We start from the raw sequence: 24,015 nt of genomic DNA on the forward strand, positions 1-24,015 counted from the left end.
AAATAAAAATAAATATTTAAAAAAATTAATGAATTAAGGGCCTTCCAGATCTGTTTGCTTCCTGCTGTGGGGCCTATGGACCTGCATTGAAAAAGGGATTAAGTCCTTTAAAGGGAGACAGGAGCCCCAAGTGTGGATCTGATAAAGGCTAGAGCAAAAGGAGATTCATTCTGATGGCACCTTCCCCACGGACACCAACCATGGCAAATATGACTCTTTCCTGTATGTCCAGTGTCAGTTTATCTTGCTGTGGTTCCTGAAGAATCTAGGAAAGTCCCGAGAAGGAGAGAGCTACAGCAATCACATGACAAGGGTGCGTATTGGTCAGGAATGGCCAGGAATGGCACAGGGAAAGAAATACAGGACAGCCGTCCAGGGTCCTCGGTGAGGAGCAATGTCAGGGAAAGAAAGCCACAGTCACCCTCTGGAGGGGGATGGAGGGCTGACTCTGCAGACAAAGTGCCAGAGACCAGCCCGCTGTAAGGGGAAGCGAGAGGGGTCAAGGTGCTAGGTCCCAGGAGCTTGGAGAGTCTGTGTCTACGTTCTCCCAGCCCACAAAGCCTTGGCCTGGACTCTCCAGGAAGGATGCCAAGGGAAGATTACTGTGTTGTTGCCACTGTGGACATCCTGGCAGCTGCAGGGCCAGAAATAGCTCTAATTCCATGAGTGGTCATATGAGGCAAGGGAAGCCGCTTAGAGCACGCACTTAGTTTCAGGGATTGGGGAGAGTCAAGAGCTGGGGGCTGGGGGTTAATCTAGGTGGAGGGCGATATAGTTGTCAATTTCCCATTCCCTCCATATGCAACATCCTGGGCCAGGAATCTTTTGTGTTCTTCCTCTCCAACAAGAAAAAAAAATGTTCAAGGCTCACAGCCATGTGCACAGGCAACTCAACACACTCATAACCCCTCCCCCCGCCCCACCCCTGCCACCTTATGGAAGATTGACTCCTGCTTGCTTGCTGCACACATAAGCTGGGATAATCAAGCTTGCTGATAATCATCATCTTCAAGAGTCCAAAATCCCAAGTCATGGGGGTTGGGGGAAGGATCCTCCTTCCAATACCTTTGATTTTTATGTGACCTAAAACAGCAGATCACTGGGATGTGGCTCTCCTTTCAGAACCACAAAACGCCTATACTCTGAGCCCTCTTGCTTCTAGTCCCCACCGCATTTCACCTTTCAGGCCACCAACTCCACTTTGATCCCAGCCTTCAGGTTCAAGGTCTCATGAGGCCCACACACTGTAGTTTCCCCTTCACAAACTCCCCTGCCTCTAACATCATAAGAATCAACCCCTCACCCTCACTCTCATCCTCATCCTCACCCTCACCCTCACCCTCACCCTCACCCTCACCCTCACCCTGTCCCAGCAGCAATAGCCTGCTAATCTTTTGGACACTAATCTTGTAGCCACTAAGCTGCTTTTTCCAACTCATGGCACTTGAGCTATTTATAGTGGTGTTTCATGCCCCCACCCCCAGACCCTTCTTCTTCTCCTCAGACCCCCACCAATGTAAATGCTCTGAGCACTGTGGGTATAAGAGGCTGGGGAGGTGAGCATAGCAGCCAGAGCTGCAGGCTGATGTGAACCTCATCTCTCTCTCTCTCCCCCCAGGTAAGATTCCAAAGCCCCCTACTTCCAGCCCATACTAAGCACTGCATTCCTTGCCAGGAGCACCCCCCTTAATATATCAGGGGGCAGTGCAAGGGAACCTTCCCTGACACAACCAGCAGGCATTCAGGTCAAGAGACCCTACCCTGCAAGAAACCTCTAGAGCCTCACTTCTCAGGCCAGGCCTAGTAAGCATTGAAGGGAAGCACTAAAGAGACATCTTCCTCTCTCTAAGGGTCCTTATCCCAAGACATGGTATCTGGGCACATAGATGGGGATAAGGATGGAAAAATCTGGGGAGAGTGCTAAGAGGAATGAAGAGCTTCAACCTCCATAGAGGTCTCTGGCACCAACAACTTAGAGCCTAAGAGCACCAACCTCTTCTCTCTCATACCTCATTAGATGAGGGTCAAGGCCATAGTGCCGTTAACACTGGTTCAGGATTCAATTGCAGGAGCAGGAAACAGAATCCATTTGTTCATTCATTCATGTATCTAACAAACATGCTTTGGTGCCTACTGTGTGCCTGGTGGTATGCAGTTTCTTCCAGTCCAAGAAACACAATTCCTCCGTACCAGCTTCCTTCTAGACAAGATCCTTCTCTCTGAAGCTTCTCAGGAGTGCCCCTGTCATTCCAGAAAGTCCACCCCCTTCTAGATAATAGACAGTATGGTACTCAGTGACATGTACAAAATAGGGAAGGTCGTTGCCCTTTTCTGAGGTGGGTCAGAATGTGGCTTGGCAGAAGGGAGAATAGGAGGCGCTTGATGGTGGTGAGGTGTCTACGAAAGAAATATTCTGTCACACTAGGTGTGTCTGAAGGGTAGACTCAAGTGAGGTAGGGAGAACAGGAACCAAGTAATCGACCCTTCTTCATTGTTTTCCTCTTCCCAGAAAAGGCTCAACATAAACTCCATGGCCAACATCTCCAAGTAAGTAAGAACTCTTATCTAATGCTCTGAATTGGAATTGCTCCCTAGCCAAACCTAAGAATTTGCTTTGGGGGAGAGTGTTTTCCAACCTCTCCGTAATTTGTGGCCTTGGACTCTGCCCCAATTACCTCCACCTTTGCTCCATCCCATGCTCTTCTCTAATCCTAGAAATCTTTCTCCCCAGTTCCCTTTCTTTCCTCTCCCTTCCTCTCCTCTTCCCTGCTCTCCCAACCCATTCCCTATCGTCTTTCTGGTCTTCTCCCCGTAGGGTGTTTAAGAAGACCAGTTCCAATGGGAAGGTGAGAGAACCTGGCCCAGCTGGGCAAATGAGAGGGCAAAGGGGATAGGTGGGTACATGCTTCAGTGTGTCAAGGGTTTGGGCTGGGGATGTCAGGGAAACCCATTCAAGGCGACTGTGAGAATAACATGGGAGGTTGTTCCACAACAGATCTCCATCTACCTGGGGAAACGGGACTTCGTGGACCATGTGGACATGGTGGAACCCATTGGTCAGTGAGTCCAAAAAGCAGAAGAGCCTGGGGCGAAGGGAATGAGAGCCAGGGAGAAGGACCCTGCAAAACTGGAGGCCAACTAAAGGGAAGAATGGGGAGAACCATTGTGTTTTGTAAGATCAACTTGTGTTTTGTGGTCTGAGAATTTTTCCTGATCTGGATGCCATCTCTCCCTCTCTCCACAGATGGTGTAGTCCTTGTTGACCCTGATTACTTAAAAGGTCGCAAGTGTAAGTAAAAATCCTTGTTGTTCTTTGTAGGTTTCAGGGGTCCCAAATGGAAATGTCATACATGCTAGGCAGGTAACCTCAATGAGTGGAATGGGCCAGGGGATTTAAAAAAATGAGAGAGTGACAGGAACTGGGAAGGCCTTGTCTGATGGAGGCTGATGAGTGGGAATTGTAGTCCAATGTGGCCAGTTTTTCTGGTTGTTAGGAACTAGAAATGAAGCTGAGAATATAACCTTTAGAGGCCTGAAATCTGAAGACTATGGAGCCCCTTTCCTCAATGATATTCAAAATGAATATATTTCCCCAGCAGAAATAGAATTTCATTTTTAGATCACAAAAAATTTACTTGTGGGCTGGAATTAAAATAGTCCCTTTCTACAATTTTTGGTTTTCCCCATTATTGTTGGTGGCTATTGAACTGAATATGGGCTTCGACTGCCAGTGGAATGATCCAGTGCACTAGAAAATCCATATCTTAATGCAAATCTCCAGACTTTCACATGTTGGCAACTCATAATAAGATTTCAAAAGGGCTGGATAGATCAAAAAAAATTTTCTTTTTCCTGTATGTTGAATGTGACCCTCAGGCTGCCATTTTGCAACCTCTGGTATATGTCTTTCTGTCATCTCTTTTTGTGTGGGGAAACAGCCTAACTTTCCTATAAAAAAAAAAAAAAACAAATAAAGAAATAAAACAACAACCACAGGAAGTAACAGCAAGAGACATCACTACTCTGGCACCAGTACTACAGATCAAGGTTACACTGAAATATTTTTTCACTCCATTTTTCCCTCTTAATTCTCACTATGGATTAACCCCACTGTGATCCAACTAAGACTGAAAATTGAGTTAGATTCACAAAAGGCTCAAGAACAAGTTGATGAATACTAGTTCAGATATCTAACTTTTAGATCGTGGGGAATAAAGCAGCTTTAATCTTGCAAGTTGAAGCAGTGTGAATAAGCAATCTGGCCAGTTTTAAATATCAGAGAAACTTAGGGGTGTAGCCATAAATTAACAAAATTACTTTAAAGTTCCCCAAGGACTCTCTGTTTCTAAAACCTCTATCATTCTTTCACATTCCTACAAAATCTTCAGAAAAACCTATGGAAAGAAATCTCAAGTCTGAAAAAAAAAAGTGCATGTTGATCCAGGAATAAGATATATCTTTTTCCCTTTCATTCTAATCTTTTATGTCCTCTCAATGGAATTTTATATTATTATTCATTTAAATTGCACATATTTCTTAAGTTTTTTCCTATTTCAAATGTTTTGTTAATTTTATGAAGATCATCTCATTTGCATCATATTTTCTAATGTGTTTTCTACCAAGGTACATTTGTTGATGTAAAATATGCTTTACTCTATACTGCTCAGTGATATAGGCCAGTGTTGGGCAGTATACAAGGGTACTTCAAAAAGTTCATGGGCAGGAGACCTAGATGGAGTTCCTGGCCCCTGGCTTCACCTGGCCCAGCCCCAGCTGTTGCAGCCATTTGGGGAGTGAACCAGCAAATGGAAGATTTCTTTCTCTGTCTCTTCCACTCTCTCTGTCACTCCGTCCTTAAATAAATAAAGAAATAAATATTCAAAAATAGTTCATGAACAGATAAGTATTGTGGTCAGCAGGTTAAGCTGCTGTTTGGGATACCTGCATCCCATGTTAGAGTGTTTGAGATTGAGTTCCTGCCTCTGCTTCTGATCCAGCTCCCTGCTAATGCACCAGGGAAGGCAACAGAAAATGGCCCAAGTGCTTGGGCTGCTGACACCTATGTGGGAGATATGGATGGAATTCCAGGCTCCTGGCTTCGGCCTGACCTAGTCTTGGTTGTTGCAGGCATTTGGGGAGTGAACCCATGAATGGAAGATTACACTCCTTCTCTGTTATTCTGCCTTTCAAATAAAAATAAACAAACTTTTTTAAAAAAAAGTTTATGGAAAAACAGAATGACAGTATGGTGCAAAAAATTGAAATCCATGCATAGTTTGTTCATGATACAAATTTTTCTATGAACTTTTAGATGAAGCTTTGTATGAATATGTGCTGGTGTGAAGAAATTATCCAACAAAAATCGACTCAAGATCTTTCTGTATAATTTCTTACAACTGCGTGTGAATCTATAATGATCTCAAACTAAACAAATTTCAAAAAGGTAATAAGAGACAAGTCATAAATACCTAAAATGGGTTTGTGTCCAGTTTCAGAAACAGAGTTGGGAAGCATACGTGACAGCTGTTAACAGCAACTATCTCAGGATTGTGATATATTTTTTAAAGATTTATTTATTTGAAAGTCAGAGTTACACACAGAGAGAAGGAGAGGCAGAGAGAGAGAGAAAAGTCTTCCATCCGTTGCTTCACTCCCCAGTTGGTCACAACTGTGGCCAGAGCTGTGCCGATCTGAAGCCAGGAGCCAGGAGCTTCCTCCGAGTCTCCCACGTGGGTGCAGGGGCCCAAGGACTTAGGCCATCTTCTACTGCTTTCCCAGGCCATAGCAGAGAGCTGGATTGGAAGTGGAGCAGCCAGACTCGAACCAGCATCCATATGGGATGCCAGCACTGCAGGCGTCAGCTTTACCTGCTACACCATAGCACCGGCCCCCAGGATTGTGATATATTATGGCCGAGCTTTGATTTGTCTTTTTGTTTATATTTGGTGATACTCAGAAAATTAATATATACACTTTGTATAACAGAGACAAATATAAGTCAATAACTTTAGAGTCAATGTTGACTTTTAAAATTTATTTATTTGAGAAACAGCTCCCATCCACTGGTTCACTCCCCAAATGCCAGCGACAGGCAGGACTGGGCTGAAGCCAGGAGCTAGGAACTCCATCTGGATTTCCCATGTAGGTGGCAGAGACCCGACCACTTGAGCCATCACCACTGTCTCCCAGGGTCTGCATTACAAGAAAGCTGGAGTCAGGAGCTAGAGCCAGGAATTGAACCCAGGCTAGCTGATATGGGACATTTCTTTTTTTTTTTATTTTTTGACAGGCAGAGTGAACAGTGAGAGAGAGAGACAGAGAGAAAGGTCTTCCTTCCGTTGGTTCACCCCCTAATGGTTGGCACGCTGCGGCTAGTGCACCGCGGTGATCCAAAGCCAGGAGCCAGGTGCTTCTCCTGGTCTACCATGTGAGTGCAGGACCCAATCACTTGGGCCATCCTCCACTGCACTCCCTGGCCACAGCAGAGAGCTGGCCTGGAAGAGGGACAACTGGGACAGAATCTGGCACCCCGACCGGGACTAGAACCTGGTGTGCCGGTGCTGTAGGCAGAGGATTAGCCTATTGAGCCATGGCACCAGCCTATATGGGACATTTCTTAACCACTAGGCCAAAGGCCCACTCCAGATGTTGAATTTTTTTAAAAGTTTTATTTATTTACTTATTTATTTATTTATTTGAAAGGCAGAGTGGTGGGCTGATGGGGAGATGGGAGAGATTTTCGCTCTACTAGTTCACTCCCCAAATGCCGGCAACAACAGGGGCTGAGCCAGGCTGAAGCAGGAAGCCCAGAACTTCAGCCAAGTCTCCCACATGGGTGGCAGGGATCCAAGCAACTGAGCCATCATCTGCTGCCTTCAAAGTTGCCTTAGCAGGGAACTGGCTCAGAAGCAGAGCAGCTGGAACTTGAATCAGACACTCCAACATGGGAAGCAGGCACCGAAGCTCAGGCTTAACCCCTGGCACCACACCTGCTGCCCAGGTGTTGCCTTTTAAAAGAACAGAAACGCAACCCAGGTGCATTAGCAGGGAACTGGATTGGAAGTGGAGCAGGCAGGACTCAAACTGGCACTCATACAGGATGCCAGCATCGCACTTTAATTCACTACAGCACAATACCAGCCCCCAAAGTCTATAACTTCTTACGTTGGCTAGCCTTCTATTGCATGAGTGTACCTTAACGTATTTAGCCAGTCTTTGATTGTTGAACATTCACTTTTTTTTTCATTTTTTGCTGTTATAAACAATCCTGTAAAGTGTCCCTTGTGTGTGCGCGCGCACATGTTTGTATTTGTATGTGTATCTTTTCGTCCTTGCCCCATTATTTCTTAAATGGCTGGAAGAGGAATTAACGGTCAGAGAGCATTCATACACTTTTAAAGCTTTCTGTACCTATTGCCAAATTGCTCTCCAAAAGGTTTGTACCAATTAACTTTCCTTCCTGCTGTGTACAAGGCCCTGGTCCTTATTACAGCCCTAGTGTTATTATTACTTTCAACCTTTGTTACTTCTTTTCAATACAGATTCATTTTCTGTATTCTTAATATTCAAAGCAGACAATCTGCTATTTAATATTTGGATCTCTTAAAATACTAAAATAACTCATGTGTAGCTATTGGCAGTTTTCTTTCCTTTGGGTCAGGGCCCCTGATACAAAGAAGGTTGTTCACCCATGTTCTCCATCTTTCCTCCAGCCTCTGTCGCTCTCCACCTCGCACTCCAGGAGTACAGTTCTGACACGTTCAATCTGTCCCTAATCATAGGCAACAACGGCACAGTCTGAATTCAGCTGTAACTCTTCCTCATCTGCCAAGATTCCCATCCTCCTCCTCCTCCTCCTCCACATCCTCATCCTCACCACCACCACCAACATCCACATCTACAAATAATTTATAGTTTCCGAACAGATTTCATATACAGCAACTCCTTCTCATAAGCATCCCATGAGCTGTTCAAGGTGGCCATGAGTCTGGGCTTTGGAATCACATAGGCCTGGGTTCAAATCCTGAGCCATACCTTAACTACTCTGAGCTCATTCAAATTACTTATGAAGTGGGGATGATAATTCAGAAGCTCAGGGCTGGCGCTGTGGCATAGTGGGTAAAGCCACCACCTACAATGCCGGCATCCCATATGGGCACCGGTTTGAGTTCCAGTTGCTCCAGAGTGGACAGTGAGAGAGAGACAGAGAGAAAGGTCTTCCTTTGCCTTTGGTTCACCCTCCAATGGCCACTGCGGCCGGAGCGCTGCGGCTGGCAAACCGCACTGATCTGAAGGCAGGAGCCAGGTGCTTCTCCTGGTCTCCCATGGGGTGCAGGGCCCAAGCACCTGGGCCATCCTCCACTGCCTTCCCGTGCCACAGCAGAGAGCTGGCCTGGAAGAGGGGCAACCGGGACAGAATCCGGCACCCTGACTGGGACTAGAACCTGGTGTGCAGGCGCCGCAAAGCGGAGGATTAGCCTATTGAGCCACAGTGCCGGCCGCAGTTGCTCTATTTCTGATCCAGCTCCCTGCTAATGGCCTGGGAAAGCAGTAGAAGATGGCCCAAGTGCTTGGGCCCCTGTCCATGTGGGAGACCAGGAAGAAGCTCCTGGCTTTGACCTGGCCGAGCCTTGGCCTTTGCAGCCATCTGAGGAGATGCCAGCAGATGGAAGATCTCTCTCCCCCTCTCTCTGTAACTTTGTCTTTCAAATAAATAAATAAATCTTAAGAAAAAATACTTCAGAGGCTTGTTGTATAGTCCAAATCATGTATGCAGAGATCCTAGCACCATTCTGCTATGGACAGGCCAAATAACTAAGGCCTGGAGAACTCAAGGAATTGGTTCAAGTCCTATGCGAGACCAGATATTTTTACCCTTAATTTTATTGTCTATCTTTCTTGTTATGAACTATTTCAGGAGAAGATGCTCTGTGCCCATCATCTAGCTTTATAAAGAATTACAGAAACAAATGGAAGTCTCCTACATGTCCTTCCCTGATCCCACTGTCCCCTCTCCCACCCTTCTCCTCCTCCTTCTCTCCCCACTCCCCAGGTAAGCACTATTCTGAATGTGGTGTTTATAATTCCCATGAGGTTTCTAAAAATCTCCATATTTGTGTATGTGTGATGAAGTCTGGTATTGTTCTACATGCTTTGAAACAGTAACCTACTGGGCAGATCGTTGTGCAGCTGGCTTTTCATACACAGTAGGATTTTTGTATTTTATTTGAAATACAGAGTTACAGAGAAGCAGAGGCAGAGAGAAAGGGGGGGGTCTTCTATCCGCTAGTTCACTTCCCAGATATCTGCAATGGCTGGAGCTGTGCTGATCCAAAGCCAGGAGCCAGGAGCTTCTTCCGGGTATCCCACGTGGGTGCAGGGGTTCTAGGACTTGGGCCATTTTCCACTGCTTTCCCAGGCCACAGCAGAGAGCTCGGAAGTGGAGCAGCCAGGTCTCGAACCAGTGCCCATATGGGATGCCGGCACTGCAGGGGGCAGCTTTACCCGCTACACCACAGTGCTGGTCCCCACAATAAGTTTTTAGATTTTAACCATGTTAATATATGTCAAAATGTTTGTGAAAAGTGTGCATTACCTTTGATTCCATTTTCCACAAATCCTTCAAAGTACCCTCATATGTCGTCGAATGTATGAGTAATCCTTTTGTTCTTTCAACAGTATGATCACCATTAAGACCTTTCCCACTCAGGCCTGACAGGTCAATTCCCTCCTCCTTTGCCTGCAGTGTTTGTCATGTTGACATGTGCCTTTCACTATGGCCGTGAGGACTTGGATGCAATTGGTCTGACATTCCACAAAGATCTGTATGTCCAGGTCCAGCAAGTGGCTCCGGCTGAACCCACCAGCCCCCAGGGACCCCTCACAGTCCTGCAGGAGCGACTACTGCACAAGCTGGGGGATAATGCCTACCCCTTTACTCTGCAGGTATGGACCCCAAGTCCTGGGCATGGTTTCCAGGGAAGAGGAAGAAGGAGAGCAGAGGACAGGAGTCTCTTTTTCTTCTGTGCACTGACCTCCTTTTGGTCCCCTAGATGGTTGCCAACCTGCCTTGTTCAGTGACCCTGCAGCCAGGTCCTGAAGATGCAGGAAAGGTGAGGTTTGTGTCCCGAGAAAGAGGGATAGACAGGTAATGCCAGGGAAGAGGAGTAAGGAGGGAATGGATAAGACTGAAGGAACAGCCAGCTAAGGGGAGAGGCCAGGCATTCCTCTTGGAGGCCCAGGAGGAAATGAGGGACAGTGTTGGAAATGAGCTCTCTTTGCCTCCTACCCCTTTGCAGGCCTGTGGTGTCGACTTTGAAGTGAAGAGTTTCTGTGCTGAAAACCTGGAGGAGAAGATCCCCAAGGGGTAGTCTTCAGCCCTTCCCCAGATGCCTGCTCTAGCTTCTGCCAGGAAACAGATCCCGGTCTCACACACAGACAGCCCGACTTCTAACCTCCATAGCACCATTGCCACCAGCTCAGATGCCTACTTTGGAGTCCCCTCTGACTTCTTTTCTTTGCCCCAGGGCAGGGGTTGGCAAACCTTTCCATAAAGGGCCAAAATCTAAATATTTTGCTTTTTGCGGGCAATTCTGTCTCAGTTGAACTCTGCCACTGCCATTGGGAAAGCACGCTCAGATAGTACAGAAATGGGTGTGCCTGTATTGATGGACACAGACATTTGAATTTTATATCACATGCATGTGTCATGAAATATTTCTGCTCCTCGATTTATTTCAACTATTTACAAACGTGATCATTATTAGCTTACAGGCCATACCTAAAAAGGCAGTAGGCCAGATTTGGCCAGTGAGCCATACATAGTTTGCTGCCCCTTGGTAAAGGTACCAGAAGATTTCTGGGAGGGAGGCCTTCCCCCAACCCCCACTCCCAAGCAAGGCCTGGGCTATGGGGTTGGCATTGGAGAGGTCTGTGGGTCCCATAGGAGATGTTCTGGCTGATTCCTTGGCTTCTGCTCAGACACTCGGTGCGACTGGTTGTCCGGAAAGTACAGTTTGCACCCCTGGAGCCAGGCCCTGGCCCCAGGGCCCAGACCACCCGCCGTTTCCTTCTGTCAGCTCAGCCTCTACAACTCCAGGCCTGGATGGACAAGGAGGTTTGTGACCCTCCACTTCCTGCCCCCTACCCTACAATCCCTCTGATGCCCTGTCTTCACCCACCTCCTTCTTTGGTAGGCAGAGATGAGAGCCAGGGCAGCAATAGTGCCAAGGACACAGGAATTCTCAGGTTTTGATCTGAGTGTTTTTCCTCCAACCTCATGATGGGGCCTCTCCTCCTACTTCAGGTTCACTACCATGGCGAACCCATCCCTGTCAATGTCTCTATCAACAATTGCACCAACAAGGTCATCAAGAAAATCAGGATTTCAGGTGAGCTGCTTTTCCTGTCCTGCACCTGGCCCTAGAACCACAGGTCTCTGAATCTCTGCCCCACTTAGCCATCTGCATTCCTCTTAGCCTTCCCTCCAAAACAGGTTTCCCAAAGCAGATAATCTTTGTCAAAGTGCACATCTTACTGCAGGATGTAGTGTGCCCTTGTATAAGGTCTCATCTGAGGATAGTGCAGTGGGATCTCGAGGATCGCTGATTCTAGCCGTGTGCTTTTCCTGGCTTGTTTAGTTGACCAGATCACGGACGTTGTCCTGTATTCACTAGACAAGTACACCAAGACTGTGTTCCTTCAAGAGTTCACGTGAGCTGCCACTGGGGCTGGGGTCAGAGAAGCGAGGGGTGGCATGGTGGGAGGCAGAGGAGGGGGTTGAGGAAGGAAGAAAGGGTAGGGGGAGCCCAGGAATGGGCTAGAACAGAGAAAGGGAGGGATTCCCAGGAGAACTGGGTGGTGATGGGGTGTGGCTTACCCATAGGAGAATGGTCACAGGGCTGAAAGGAAGGCAGGGGCACGAGGACTTCTCACTGGAGCTAGTTCCTCTTACTCTTTGCTGTTAGACTTGTCACCTCTCATGGGTTCTCCATGAGGCTCTTGGGGATTCTGCTAGATCCTCTCGGGTGTGAAAGGATACTTGGTTGGCAAGCCAAGCCTAAATTCTTCTCTTGTTGTCCTTTCAAAGGGAGACTATAGCTGCTAACTCCAGCTTTTCCCAGAGTTTTGCAGTCACCCCGCTCCTGGCTACCAACTGCCACAAACAAGGCCTGGCACTGGATGGCAAACTCAAGCATGAAGATACCAATCTGGCCTCTAGCACAATGTAAGCTCAAACACATGCCCCAATCTCCATTTCCTACCCTTAACCTATTCCGCCTGCTGTATATACAGCTCTGCAGTTTCATAGTCTGTGAAGCCTACCTTGTTTTTAAAACATCCCTAAGTCAATGTTCAGAGAATTCTCCAGGCCTGCCTGAAGGCCAGGAGCCAATGACAGGTGTAGGTCTCAGGCAGCAAGAAAAGAAAATGAAAGAGGCAAATAAAAAAGTCTTATGTTGTATAATATGTCACTGTTCACAAACATACGCACTGTATTACCTCTGTAGGAATCCCATTCAAGTAGGCTGGCCAAGTGTTCTCTCTCTCTCTCTCTCTCTCTCTCTCTCTCTCTCTCTCTTTAGATTTATTTATTTGAAAGTCAGAGTTACACAGGGAGAGAAGGAGAGGCAGAGAGAGAGAGAGAGAGAGAGAGAGAGGTCTTCCATCTGCTGTTGCTCCCCAATTGGCCACAACGGTCATAGCTGCTCCAATCCAAAGCCAGGAGCCAGGAGCTTCCTCCGGGTCTTCCCACGCGGGTGCAGGGGCCCAAGGATTTGGGCCATCCTCTACTGCTTTCCCAGACCAAAGCAGAGAGCTGGATTGGAAGTGGAGCAGCCAGGACTCAAACCGGTGCCCATATGGGATGCTGGCACTGCAGGCAGTAGCTTCACTCACTATGCCACAGCACTGACCCCAAGGCCAGGTGTTCTTACTCCAGTTTATCCATAAGTACTCTGAGGCTCAGAAAGAGGCAGAGGTGGACGGGATGGTATCACACATCATTCTGACTCTGAACACTGTAGCTTCTACAAAAGCCACTCTCTAGAGATGATAGAAAAGGAATAGAAGACTAGGAGATTAGAACGGAGGAAAAGGCAGACGAAAAAAGAGAATGATACGATAGGAATTAATAGAACTCCACGCGGGCATTCATTTGGTTCTGTGTCCTCAGAGGCTCTAGATGTATCTCCTACCAAAAGCCACCTGCCATCATCTGACAAGCCTTGAGCCCCTTGCCTCCCCCCATGCTCTATCAATCAAGAAGTCATCCCAATGGCACTGTTTCACAGATAGGGGGCAGCAGTCCAGAGTCAGGAAGAGAACTTCCCGTGATTGTACAGCTTTCAATGTCTTATTGAGCACCTGTTATTATACTCATTCTCATGCTAAGCAATGTGGAGGACACAAAGCAGTTTAAGAAAAGGCCAGAAGGTGGGAATCCACCGCATGTTCTGAGCACAGAGAGAATATGGATCCTCTTTGGCTGTATCCCAGCTGTTAGGGAGTTGGGGCAGAGAGGGTTAGAGGCTAGATGGGGCCAGATTGTTAACAGTCTTGAAAAGTCAGGCTGAGTAGTTGTATTTGGAAAAGTGGGCTTCTGAGTAGAGGGTGACACGGTGCAATGGACACTAGCAGGAGAAATGGGTGGGAGAGAGTAGGGTCTGGGAGAAGACAAAAGGAAACAGTGTGTGGTGAAGGGCATGCACAGGAAGGAACTGGTGAAAGTAAAGGATGATGCCCTGAACACACAAAGCGTGCATAAATGAATCCTATGGCCCTCAGTCTTCGACCTGGAATGGACAAGGAGCTGCTGGGGATCCTGGTGTCCTACAAAGTCAGAGTCAACTTGATGGTGTCCTGTGGAGGGTGAGTGAGGGTTCTAGATCTGTCTGAGCAGGGGCTGGGGAGCCGAGGGTTAGTCATGTCCATTTTTCTCCCCGGCATCAAGTTGTTCCCCTTCTCCCAGACCAGGTCCCCAAAGCTGTGAACTCAGTGAGCAGGTCACCTTCCCTTCCAGAAACCCATTCCAGTGGCTGAGTTCGCCTTATGATTCCTCACGCCCCAGTAAAACAAGCTTGGCCCCTCATTTTCAGTGACTAATTTTCAGTGTCATTCTACCCACAGCATCCTAGGAGACCTGACAGCCAGGTGAGAAACTAAGGGTTGGATGCACCAGGGCAAGGGGAGAATGAAGGAATAAAGAAACCAAAAGAGTGACTAGGGAGAGTCTGAGGCCGCCCTAGGACTGCAAAACTGAGGGGAGGAAGTTCAAGGGGTTGGGCTTTCAGGGAGCTCAGTTACTCTACCTTGGGATCCTTGCAGTGATGTTGGTGTGGAGCTGCCCTTGATCCTGAGCCATCCAAAGCCATCTCATGGTGAGTGACCAGGTGGTACTGACGGTTGGGGGGCCAAACATTTCTGATCTCATGAATTGGAGACCAGTAGCTTGGGTAGAGGTGGAATAGCTACAGGCAGGATGTCTGGGTTCTCTGTGGAGGGGGCGATGTGAGCAGGAGGTGAAGGGATGGAGGGAGGGGGCAAGAGCCAAGAAATGTCTTCAGGGACCTGAAGAACCCCTTACCAACTTCTGCTGTATTTTTCTGTCCCTCTCCACGCTTGCTACAGAGGCTGCTAGGTAATGGAATGAGAGGCCTGGAAGCCCCGCCCCTCTCCCCATTGCCACCCTCCATTTTCTAATGCTGGAAATGTACAAAAGCTTCCCTGGGGTGTTGCTTTCAATACGTGTGCAGTGGAAACATATGGTTTTGCTTCATGTCACAGTTCAGTGCTTTTCATGCACCCTCCTTTCCCTTTCGGCAGCCCCCGCCTTCCACCCCTGCTCTTCTCAGAATCCTTCTTCCCCCTCAACCCTTCCATTTTCCTTTTCCCTTTTCCCCCTGCCCCCTTGCCCTTACTCCTCCTGCCTTCCATTCTTCCAAGCCCTCCCCTCCATCCCACCCTCCATTCTTCTTTGCCTTCTAGTGCTCCTGGGGGTCTTTTGTGTTGAGAGATCCTAGCTGAGGAGCTGGGCTGGGAAGCTGGGAGGGGATCAATCCCCTGGGATCGGGCAAAGGGAATGCACGTGGAGGATGCCCCCAAAAGAGTTCCTAACCCTATGTTCCCCTCTGCGACTTCTGCAAGCTCTGAAGACATCGTCATCGAGGAGTTTGCACAACAGGAACAAGGTGAGAAGGAGAGCCAGAAGGTGGAGGAAGACCAAGGGAGCTGAGCGGCTCACTCAGGTGCCCCTGAATGTGGGAGCCCACACTGTAATGCTCTAATAAACTGGCTGGTCCCCATGTGCCTGGCAATTTCTTTACAATTTCCTCCACCTGGAGGGCAACCGGAAGTACTGACAACCATCCTCCCCTGTCCCCTTAGCACGTGCTTTGCCCCTAGGTGCCCCCCATTTCCTTCTGACAGTCACTCACCCTCCCAGGGTCCTTAACCTTTCTCTTGGACCCTGGCCACCCCTGCTCTTACCTCCTCTCCCAACTCTGGCAGTCACCCCATTGAGTTGGGCATAGGGTGCAAGAGCTGCCAGGAGGGAGCCGAGGGGGTGGTTCTGATCTGCAGTAGGGGACAGTGCAGAGGCCCCCACCCAGCTGCTGCAACCCATGCCTTTGGTCCCCGTGAGGCCCTAAGGCTACTGCCTAGAGACAAATGAAAGACCTGAATACCAGGCTCTGTACTAAACCAAACTCATACTCATGGGAGAGCAGAGCAGTGGGTCTGGGTTGGGCTTTGAGGATAGGAAGGTATGAAAGGGGTTGGGGGGCTATCTGGGAAATCGGTTTCTTCCTCTTGGGAAACTTTGGTGTGTACAAGTGTGTAAGGGGGGGGGCTCAGAGAGATGCTGAAGGTTTGAAAAAGGGCACCAGGGTGATGGTTGGCCAACATCATTTATCACCCAACTCACATAAGACAGCTTCGACTATGCTTGTTGGGTGAGCCAAGCAGAAGGCACATGGTGTATCTTTGCCCTTTCTTTGGGAGACTCAGCTGGGGTTTTGTTTTCAAAGTTATCTATTGTAAGCATTGGGAAGCTGAGGCAGGCCCACCTCTCAAGGCCCACTCTCTATTTCTGGTTCTAAGGCTGCAGGGTATTGGGGTAGAAGGGCAGAGTTCAGAGAGCGCATCTGACTCTCGTAGGCAACCGCTGGAACTGACAGCTTGTCCAAGACCATGTCCTTGGAGGGCTGAAGAGTGAGTGTTCATTCTCATAGCACTCATTAACCCTAGGCCTCAATCCCTTACACCTATTCATTGCAGTGGAGTAGCACCATCCCACATCACCAGTGGGAAAACAAGGGGAAGAAAAAACCAGCTTGGGGAAGGTGTTGTGGTGCAGCTGGCTAAGCCACATCCCATACTGGAGTGCCAGTCTGAGACTAAGTTCCTCGGCTTCTGATTCCACCTTCCTGCTAATGCATACCCTTGGTGGCAACAGAAGATGGCCCAAGTGCTCGGGTCCGTGCCACCCATGTGGGAGACACAGATGGTGTTCTGAGCTCTTGGCTTTGCCCTAGCCTAGCCCTGGCTGCTGTGAGCATCTGAGGAGTGAACAAGTAGGTGGAAGATCTCTGTTTCTCTTTTGAATAATAAAAATAAATATTAAAAAAAACCTGAAGACTTCCCAAATTACCAAGTGCTGTTTCTTGTTCAAGATGTTTCTTGTTCAAATTTAAGAGGTCTTGAATCCTTAAATATGCTGTTCTATAGGGTTTTCCTTAATTCAAATACAGCAAAATTGAGTAGACCTGTCCTGGAACTGTAGGCCACTTGGTTTGAGGCCATCACAGCCACTTTTCAGGGAACTAAAACTCTCCTCTCCCTTTTAAAATTTATTTATCTATTTATTTATTTATTCATTTGAGAGGCAGAGAAAGAGAGAGAGAAATCTTCCATTGCTGGTTCACGCCCCAAATGCCTGCAATGGCCAGAGCTGGGCTGATTTGAAGCCAGGAGCTTCTTTCAGGTCTCCCACATGGGTGCAAGACCCCAAGCATTTGGGCCATCTTCCACTGCCTTCCCAGGCCATAAGCAGAGAGCTGGATTGGAAGAGGAGCAGCCAGGACTCGAACTGGCATCCATATGGGATGCTGGTGCTGCAGGCAGAGGCTTAACCTACCATGCCACAGCACCAGCCCCTCCCCTTTTTTATTTTGCCATTATTAGGTTCTACCTTTCCCCATCTTTTCCCTGAACATTTGTTTTATGCAGATTCAGCTGCAGCTATTGGACACCAGGGTGAGGAGTACTTTTGAGGCCTAATTCCTTAGTATATTAATGATTCCACTATTGCAGTGGTTGTACATGATATCGTTAAACAGGTGTTAGGTAATGTTTTATTTGAAAAGGGGATTATGAGGGAAGCAATAGGGGGTTGGCAAGACTAGCAGAGAGAAAGGACAAGTATATCATTCTTCCCAGACCTTTAAGTGTTTCAACTCTCTGCAACATTACTCTCTTGCCAATGTCAATTCTTTCAGGGGGACAAAATGGGTAGAAGATAAACAGAAAGAGGTGACAATATTGTCATCCTGTTGATAGGTAGCAAGACTGATCTGAACAAAAGGTAAAACTACAACCTCCAGCATACTCATGTTCAATCTCTACGGGGGAGGGGCCACTGTGATTTCTTCACTTGAGGAGAAGTTATGGGTGTCTGAGGCCAGAAAGGTCATGGGTTCAAGGCTTCTGTGGTTCCTGATGCTAGGGAAGCATCATTATACCTCAGAAGTCCCTCTCCACTAACTCTGGGTTACCACTATCTGGTCCCTTTCATCATTTCCCACTTGTCCAGACAAGTCTCTGCAGAAGAGGATGAAGAAAAACCCCAGCCACCTTGATGAGATGTTTCTGGAGAGAAGTGCTGTAACTTGTTACAACGTGAGAAATGCAATGTTTATTTCTCTTTCTATTTCTACTGCACTCTGTATCTTCCCATCGCCAGGTAGTCCCACAATCATCTCAGCCTCTGAACTGCACCATTCTTTTCCACACACAAGCACAGAGCTATTCCAGCACATGGCTCTTGCCCTTCTTTCGGGAGTCCTTGGCCTCCATTGAAGGCAAAGGGGAGTAGCCTTTCTACCAGCTTTGCTGAGGTAGGAGTGTACTCGCAGAGAAGGCAGGTTTCCTTTGCTGAGTTGATAACCGAGCCAATTTTTCTGAGCAGTACTTAAAACAAAATGGGACCAACTTTAACCCAAAGAAGCTCTCTGGCTTGCCTTTATGGGAAAGGGATCATTGAGATCAGAATGCTTCTTCTGTTCTCCTAGAAGCTGACCCTGGGAGTAGAGATTTAACTCCAATCATATTACTCCATTACTTTTTTTTTTTGACAGAGTTAGACAGTGAGAGAGAGAGAGAAAGGTCTTCCTTTTTTCCCGTTGGTTCACCCCACAAATGGCTGCTATGCCCAGTGTGCTGTGGCAGGCGCGCTGTGCTGATCTGAAGCCAGGAGCCAGGTGCTTCCTCCTGGTCTCCCATGTGGGTGCAAGGCCCAAGCACTTGGGCCATCCTCCACTGCCTTCCCGGGCCACAGCAGAGAACTGGACTGGAAGAGGAGCAACTGGGACAGAATCCAGTGCCCCAACTGGGACTAGAACCCGGGGTGCCAGTGCTACAGGTGGAGGATTAGCCAAGTGAGCCACGGCGCCGCCCTCCATTACTTTAATATATACTTCAATGTTTGAAATCTAACTGGAGCCCTTCAAGAAGTCAGGGACCAAAAAACCACTGTTCTGTTGATGGTTTAGCCTGTCTTTGTCCAATTTGATGGGTTTATTACATGTAGGCTTTCCATAGCTGCCCTTTCCTGGCCCCAGGTTTAAGCATTTGGCCAATTCTGATTTAGGAGTAAAATGGAACCTCTCAAAGTGCTGTTATCTTCTATTTTTTTTTCTTGACTGCATCTCACAGCTATTGGTGGAAACTTCTTGAAGCACCTGGGAATTCCACCTTATCTTCTCTGACAGTTAAAAGCATGCTATTCTACAGCTGAACTACTTCAAAAGCCAATGCACCACATTCTCCACATTATACCTACACTTTCATAATGCAATTGCCTCTTGCTGCTGCTGTGAACACAGAACCATTGAAAATTAAGAACCAATTTAAGGTCAGAGAGGTTTTGCCTTAGGCCCTTGGCCACTGAAAAGGGCTTTTTACCATTTCCCACACTTGTTAGATGAGTCTTTTAGATCCTATTAACCATAGGGAGAGGCAACTTGGCCAATACACCTTTGTGGAAGTATCTAAGAGTGTTTTCTTTCACAGGTGGCCGTTGGGGGGCAGCAGAGTGAACCGGAGAACAGATTTCCCAGGAAGCATAGAGACAGCTGAATTAATTCTAACTCCAGCACAGCTTACACAGGCACCTAAAAATGGCAGTCTCTGGTTGAGCTGAGGTGGGGTATACAGAAAGAGCCAACAGTTCCCCATACAGACACATTAATACTATTTAAAATGATGTTTCTTCTATTTGAAGACTTATTTTAAAATTCAGATTTTGAGGTTCTACCTCAGATCAATAGAATCACGTTGCAGAAGGGCCTGGAAAAAAAACATTTAAGCTCCCAGAATTCTTTCAAGGCACATTTGGTCCTTTGATCATAGGAACACTTCCCCCCATACCTCCCCAGGAGACTTTCAATTCTGAATGAGTGTTCTGAACATGCAGGTAGAGATGGCAGGGGTGTGCCCCAGAGTCATGAACAATGGGTCTGTAACTCAAGATATAAGGACACGCTAGAAGGTTATTCAGGGCTTGGGTGAAGAAAAGGCGGAAGCCAGCAGGTCATACAACTCAGCTTATAAATTAGAAACTGAGAACCAATTTCTTATTGCTGCCTCTGAAAAGAAATACATCTAAGGCCCTCCTTTGGTTTATATTCCAGGTCAGACTCTGGGAAAGAAGAGAAATACATTCCTATTATCCTGTGCAGAGAAATGTCCAAAGCTCCAAGTGGAAGGAGCACTGTTTCTTCCAGGACCCTCCATCCCATGCCCTAACTTGGTTACCCTGTGGCTAAGGTTCCTGGACGTCCCTAATGTTCTGGCCAGACACAGATAGTTGTGAATAGGTATAGGACTGCTGTTTTTTCCAGTGGCTCCTCTCTTCAGAAGAACTGTTTTTTTGTTTTCTTCTTTTGCCTCAATACCATTTTATGTCCAATCAGTAATATTCAAAAGTCATACCAATATTTTTTCAACATTGTGTTTTACTTTTTTTCTGCAAGAACAGGAAGAGAGAGGGGCCAGTGTCTCATGGGAGTCTCTCAAGTGTCTGAGACCTCTGACAGTACAAGGACAGGATGAGATGGCCAGGCAAACCAGATGGAAGGTCCCCAAGATTCTTTTCCTAATTTCTTTAATTAAAATGACAGGACCCGTGAAGTCCTAGCACATGGTATCTAACAAAAAACTGTCAGTTGCCTTTGCTAGCTGGGTCCCCTACAGGCTAGGTTCTACCTAAACACCACCATCCTCTTCCTTTCAGGGGATGAAGTTCACCTAACAAACTAGGGAACTAAGTGTGGTACAGCTTGAGTGACATAGTTGGCTCACTGTCTGCCATGTCCCTACTCCACTATGCCAGGAAGGGGCTGAGCGAATGTCTCAGGTGGCTTCCTTTGGGCCTGGCCAGCTAATCCTGGCAGATTCCACATGGAGGGCTGTGGGATGCAACTCTCTAGTGCACAGTCCTCTCTTTTTGGCGATGATAATCTGCAGGAAGAGAAGAAAGAAAAGGAGGAACAGAGCAGGTTATTTTCAGGCCTGAGCTCCCAATTCCCCAGCCCCAACATGTGGGGCCTCTTAGTCATCAGTATTCCAAGAGTATCTACCTAGGGCCCTGCCAGGTAATGAAACAAGAAGGGGCATGGCACTGGGCCTAGTGGTTAAGGCACTGTTCAAGATGTTCACATCCCATATTGCAGTGCTTAGGCTCGAGTTCCAGCTCCAGCTTCTGATTCCGGCTTCCTGCTAAGGCAAACCCTGGGAGGTAACGGTGATGGCTCAAGTAATTGGGTTCCTGCACCCACATGGGAGACCCCGGTTGAGTTCTGGGTTCCTGGCCTTGGCCCCCTGTGGGCATTTGGAGGGTGAGCCAGCACAGGAGTTCTGTCTTTCTACCTCTCTCTCAAAAACACACACACACAAAAGAGGGTGGCACTTACTATACGGAAAGAAGCGGACACGCATGCTGATTTCACGGGCTGTCTTCAGTATCTCCACAGCCTGCAAGACACACAACAGCAGCTTACACAAATGAAGACAATGACCCAGGAGAGAACCATAGCAGGGCAAAGGGACGTCCCACTCCACCCTTCTGGGCCATGAATAGCTGCTTCCCTTGGGTCCATTTCCCCAAGAGAGAAGCTTGCTTATCAAGTTACAGATTAGGCTAGTCCTGCCCAACCTGTCCTAGCTGGGATGACTTCTTGCATCACCACAGCCTGCGTGCTGCGCTCACCTTGCTGTGCTCAATATCCTGGAAATCCACATCATTCACAGCTAGTACTTGGTCGCCTTCCTGAAGTCCTGCCCGGTGCGCATCAGAGTCAGGAATCACCTGTTGGTAAAGAGAAAACACGTGTGATGGGGAGGGAGGTAACTTCTGAAGACTGTAAGGGAAGCTCAGTGCTATCCAAGTGTAAGGTGCTACTACTTCTCTGACAAGTAGAGAGACAGATGGCTTGCCAAATAGAGAGTTTTAAGTGGAAAGAGAGTGTCCTCATTATGCCCCTTCCATGGAGTCCACCAAAGCATCCTTCTGTCAGCCCTTGGGGCCTCAGGGATCTGCAAGCCGCTAAATTGACAACCGAAAATAGCTATCTCCACTGCCCATCAGGCACACGCACCTTGGAGATGAAGATGCCTAGCTGTGAGGCCTTTCCTCCTCGGATGTTAAATCCCAACTGTAAGGCAAGAGCACAGAACAGACACTCAATACAGACCACAAACACAAGAACTCCTAAGTAGCATTATTGTGCCAAGGGCTCAGCTTGTGTGTCCCTCAGAGGGAAGTCAGAAGTTGTAGAAGCGGGAGCTCCACTTCCCTGGTCACAAGAAGGAGAATTTCGGGGCTGGCACCATGGTGCAGTAGATTAATCCTCCGCCTGTGGCGCCTGCATCCCACATGGGCACCAGTTCGAGACCTGGCTGCCCCTCTTCCAATCCAGCTCTCTGCTATGGCCTGGGAAAGCAGTAGAAGATGGCCCAAATGCTTGGGCCCCTGCACCTGCATGGGAGACCAGGAAGAAGCTCCTGGCTCCTGGCTTCGGACCCGCACAGCGCCGGCCATAGCGGCCATTTGGGGGGTGAACCAATGGAAGGAAGACCTTTCTGTCCCTCTTACAGTCTGTAACTCTACCTCTCAAAAATAAATAAATAAAATCTTTTTTTTTTTTTTTTAAAAAAAGAATTCCTTCAGCTTACCAATCCATCCTTCCCAACCATGGCCACCTTCTGGCATGGATACATCTTGCTTGGAGTAAGAAAGGGGCTCCTATCAGCTCACCTGAGCTCCAGGAGGCTTCTTCAGTGTGACGACTCGGGGCAGAAACTGGGTCAGCTCATTGTTGTAGTCTGGGTGGTATACTCTCTGCAACACAGTAACGGCAACCCCAGAAATTTACTACTGGTCTTAGACTTCACACCTACTTTCTTCTGGAATACTAACGCCTCACTCTGAAGTCGGGAAAAGGTACACACATAGCCAATTTGTTACTTGGACTGATAACCTGGCCAAATGAGTAGATGGACAGAACGGGAACATACTAACAGCCCAGTAGCTCCCCACTTTTTCATCTGTTGACAGAAAGGGAACTAGGACTCACCGGTGTGAATGGACCTTGGCAGCAGGTTTCCATAACAAGTTCCCAATGGGCCTATTGGTCAAAATCCAGCTTCTGGGTCCTCTGGCTCTAAGGGCTAACATTCATTCTCTACTGAGCTTCATTTCTAACCCTACCATTCTACCTTTCATGTATCACCTTGGGCTTGGGGCAGGGAGGGAAGGATTCCCCTACTCAGGAATACAAACTGTTCCCACCTCATGAGGTGGAATCCACGCTGGGGGATTCTCATAGGCAGGCAGAAAAACCACTGGGTAGTCATCGTAAGGAATCCGGCTGTCCATCTCGGGCGAGGCCCTAGAGTGGAAGGGTGGATCAAAGCAGACAAAAGTTAAGTTCCAAATGGACAGCAGCCCAGGAAGTTTCAGAAAGCTGCTCTGACTCACGGCAAGGCTGTCAGTGTATGGGCCCAGCCCACACCTAGGTGTTACGCTGGAGGACAGAAGGAAGAAAAGACAGAACAAAATGACTTACTTTGCTAAGCAGGCTATGGATGTCAAGCAACCTGCTAGGTATTCTAGAGAGATGACCTAATTTATCAAAACAATCCCATGAAATTGATGTTAACATCTTCATCTTACAGAAAAAATAATTGGGGTCACGCCTAAATTTTTTTCATTAAAATTTTTTATTACTAATAAAGAGAACGGATTTCATAGGTACAATTCTAAGAAAATAACCATATTTCCCTTCCTCCCTTAATTCCCCCTTTTTTTTTCTTAATTTTTGCAAAAACGTTAATTTCGAAGTCCAAGAGAGTGAGGACTCCATCTTGCTCCAGGGTCTTGGGGGCCAAGCACAGCCCTACATTTCCTGGGTGCGATTAGAAAGGGTGGGATTCCCCAGGTCAACCCTTCCTCCACCACCAGCCACTCTCTCTCTCTCTCTATATATATATATATATACATATATATATATATATTCCCGTCTCGCATCCTGTCTGACTCCCGCAGTCACGACAACGTAAACGCCGAACCACCTTACCGGTGGGCCGGACTCACACACCTCGGGGCCAGCGCACCACCACTGAAGTCTGGGAACCGGAAGCGGATGTTTGCCGGGGTCGAAAAGGGGCGGTACCGAGCTGCGACGAGCTTCCCTTCCCCTCCCACCTCGGCGTCTGGGTGCGCGCGCGGACGTGCTTGCT

At 47.8% G+C, this 24,015-nt stretch overlaps 2 protein-coding genes across 8 annotated transcripts; one reads left to right on the forward strand and one right to left on the reverse strand.

The window, feature by feature from the left end:
- The first annotated feature begins 1,493 nt into the window (after nt 1-1,493).
- Nucleotides 1,494-20,031, forward strand: ARR3 (arrestin 3). 6 transcript variants are annotated; one of them, XR_011385581.1, is made up of 18 exons: nt 1,495-1,618; nt 2,510-2,547; nt 2,732-2,846; nt 2,996-3,056; nt 3,245-3,289; nt 9,746-9,945; nt 10,053-10,112; nt 10,299-10,366; nt 10,981-11,116; nt 11,306-11,390; nt 11,640-11,712; nt 12,089-12,226; nt 13,786-13,869; nt 14,128-14,151; nt 14,326-14,378; nt 15,145-15,188; nt 17,810-17,895; nt 19,908-20,031. XR_011385581.1 is itself a non-coding variant. In XM_070067109.1 (17 exons), the coding sequence occupies exons 2-17, from the start codon at nt 2,531-2,533 to the stop codon at nt 15,230-15,232; spliced, it is 1,257 nt and encodes a 418-aa protein (XP_069923210.1). In that variant the 5' UTR covers nt 1,495-1,618; nt 2,510-2,530; the 3' UTR covers nt 15,233-15,302. The 6 variants fall into 6 exon arrangements, 4 of the variants coding, with proteins under 4 accessions (XP_069923209.1, XP_069923211.1, XP_069923210.1 ...); XM_070067109.1 differs by lacking the exons at nt 17,810-17,895; nt 19,908-20,031 and adding an exon at nt 14,629-14,638 and having other exon boundaries at nt 15,145-15,302; XR_011385582.1 differs by lacking the exon at nt 19,908-20,031 and having other exon boundaries at nt 1,496-1,618; nt 14,629-15,188; nt 17,810-17,879.
- A 332-nt stretch (nt 20,032-20,363) lies between these two features.
- On the reverse strand, nt 20,364-24,006 carry PDZD11 (PDZ domain containing 11). 2 transcript variants are annotated; one of them, XM_002720075.5, is made up of 7 exons: nt 23,874-24,006; nt 23,066-23,165; nt 22,532-22,615; nt 21,873-21,929; nt 21,485-21,583; nt 21,189-21,249; nt 20,364-20,736 (listed from the first exon to the last, which is right to left on the reverse strand). In XM_002720075.5, the coding sequence occupies exons 2-7, from the start codon at nt 23,150-23,152 to the stop codon at nt 20,702-20,704; spliced, it is 423 nt and encodes a 140-aa protein (XP_002720121.1). In that variant the 5' UTR covers nt 23,153-23,165; nt 23,874-24,006; the 3' UTR covers nt 20,364-20,701. The 2 variants fall into 2 exon arrangements, with proteins under 2 accessions (XP_002720121.1, XP_008270966.1); XM_008272744.4 differs by having other exon boundaries at nt 23,853-23,990.
- Between the last annotated feature and the right edge of the window lie 9 nt (nt 24,007-24,015).

This window comes from Oryctolagus cuniculus, chromosome X (assembly GCF_964237555.1).
Source record: "Oryctolagus cuniculus chromosome X, mOryCun1.1, whole genome shotgun sequence".
NCBI lineage: Eukaryota > Metazoa > Chordata > Mammalia > Lagomorpha > Leporidae > Oryctolagus > Oryctolagus cuniculus.

Bases quoted from the DNA above. Each gene is read 5' to 3' on its own strand.
- ARR3 (XM_070067108.1), top strand. The intron at 3,057-3,244 runs GTCAGTGAGTCC...CTCTCTCCACAG, and splicing joins GGACATGGTGGAACCCATTG to ATGGTGTAGTCCTTGTTGAC. The intron at 9,946-10,052 runs GTATGGACCCCA...TTGGTCCCCTAG, and splicing joins CCTACCCCTTTACTCTGCAG to ATGGTTGCCAACCTGCCTTG.
- PDZD11 (XM_002720075.5), bottom strand. From the start codon at position 23,152: ATGGACAGCCGGATTCCTTACGATGACTACCCAGTGGTTTTTCTGCCT. The intron at 22,616-23,065 runs GTGGGAACAGTT...ACTGTGTTGCAG, and splicing joins CGTGGATTCCACCTCATGAG to AGAGTATACCACCCAGACTA. The intron at 21,250-21,484 runs GTGAGCGCAGCA...TGTGTCTTGCAG, and splicing joins AGGATATTGAGCACAGCAAG to GCTGTGGAGATACTGAAGAC.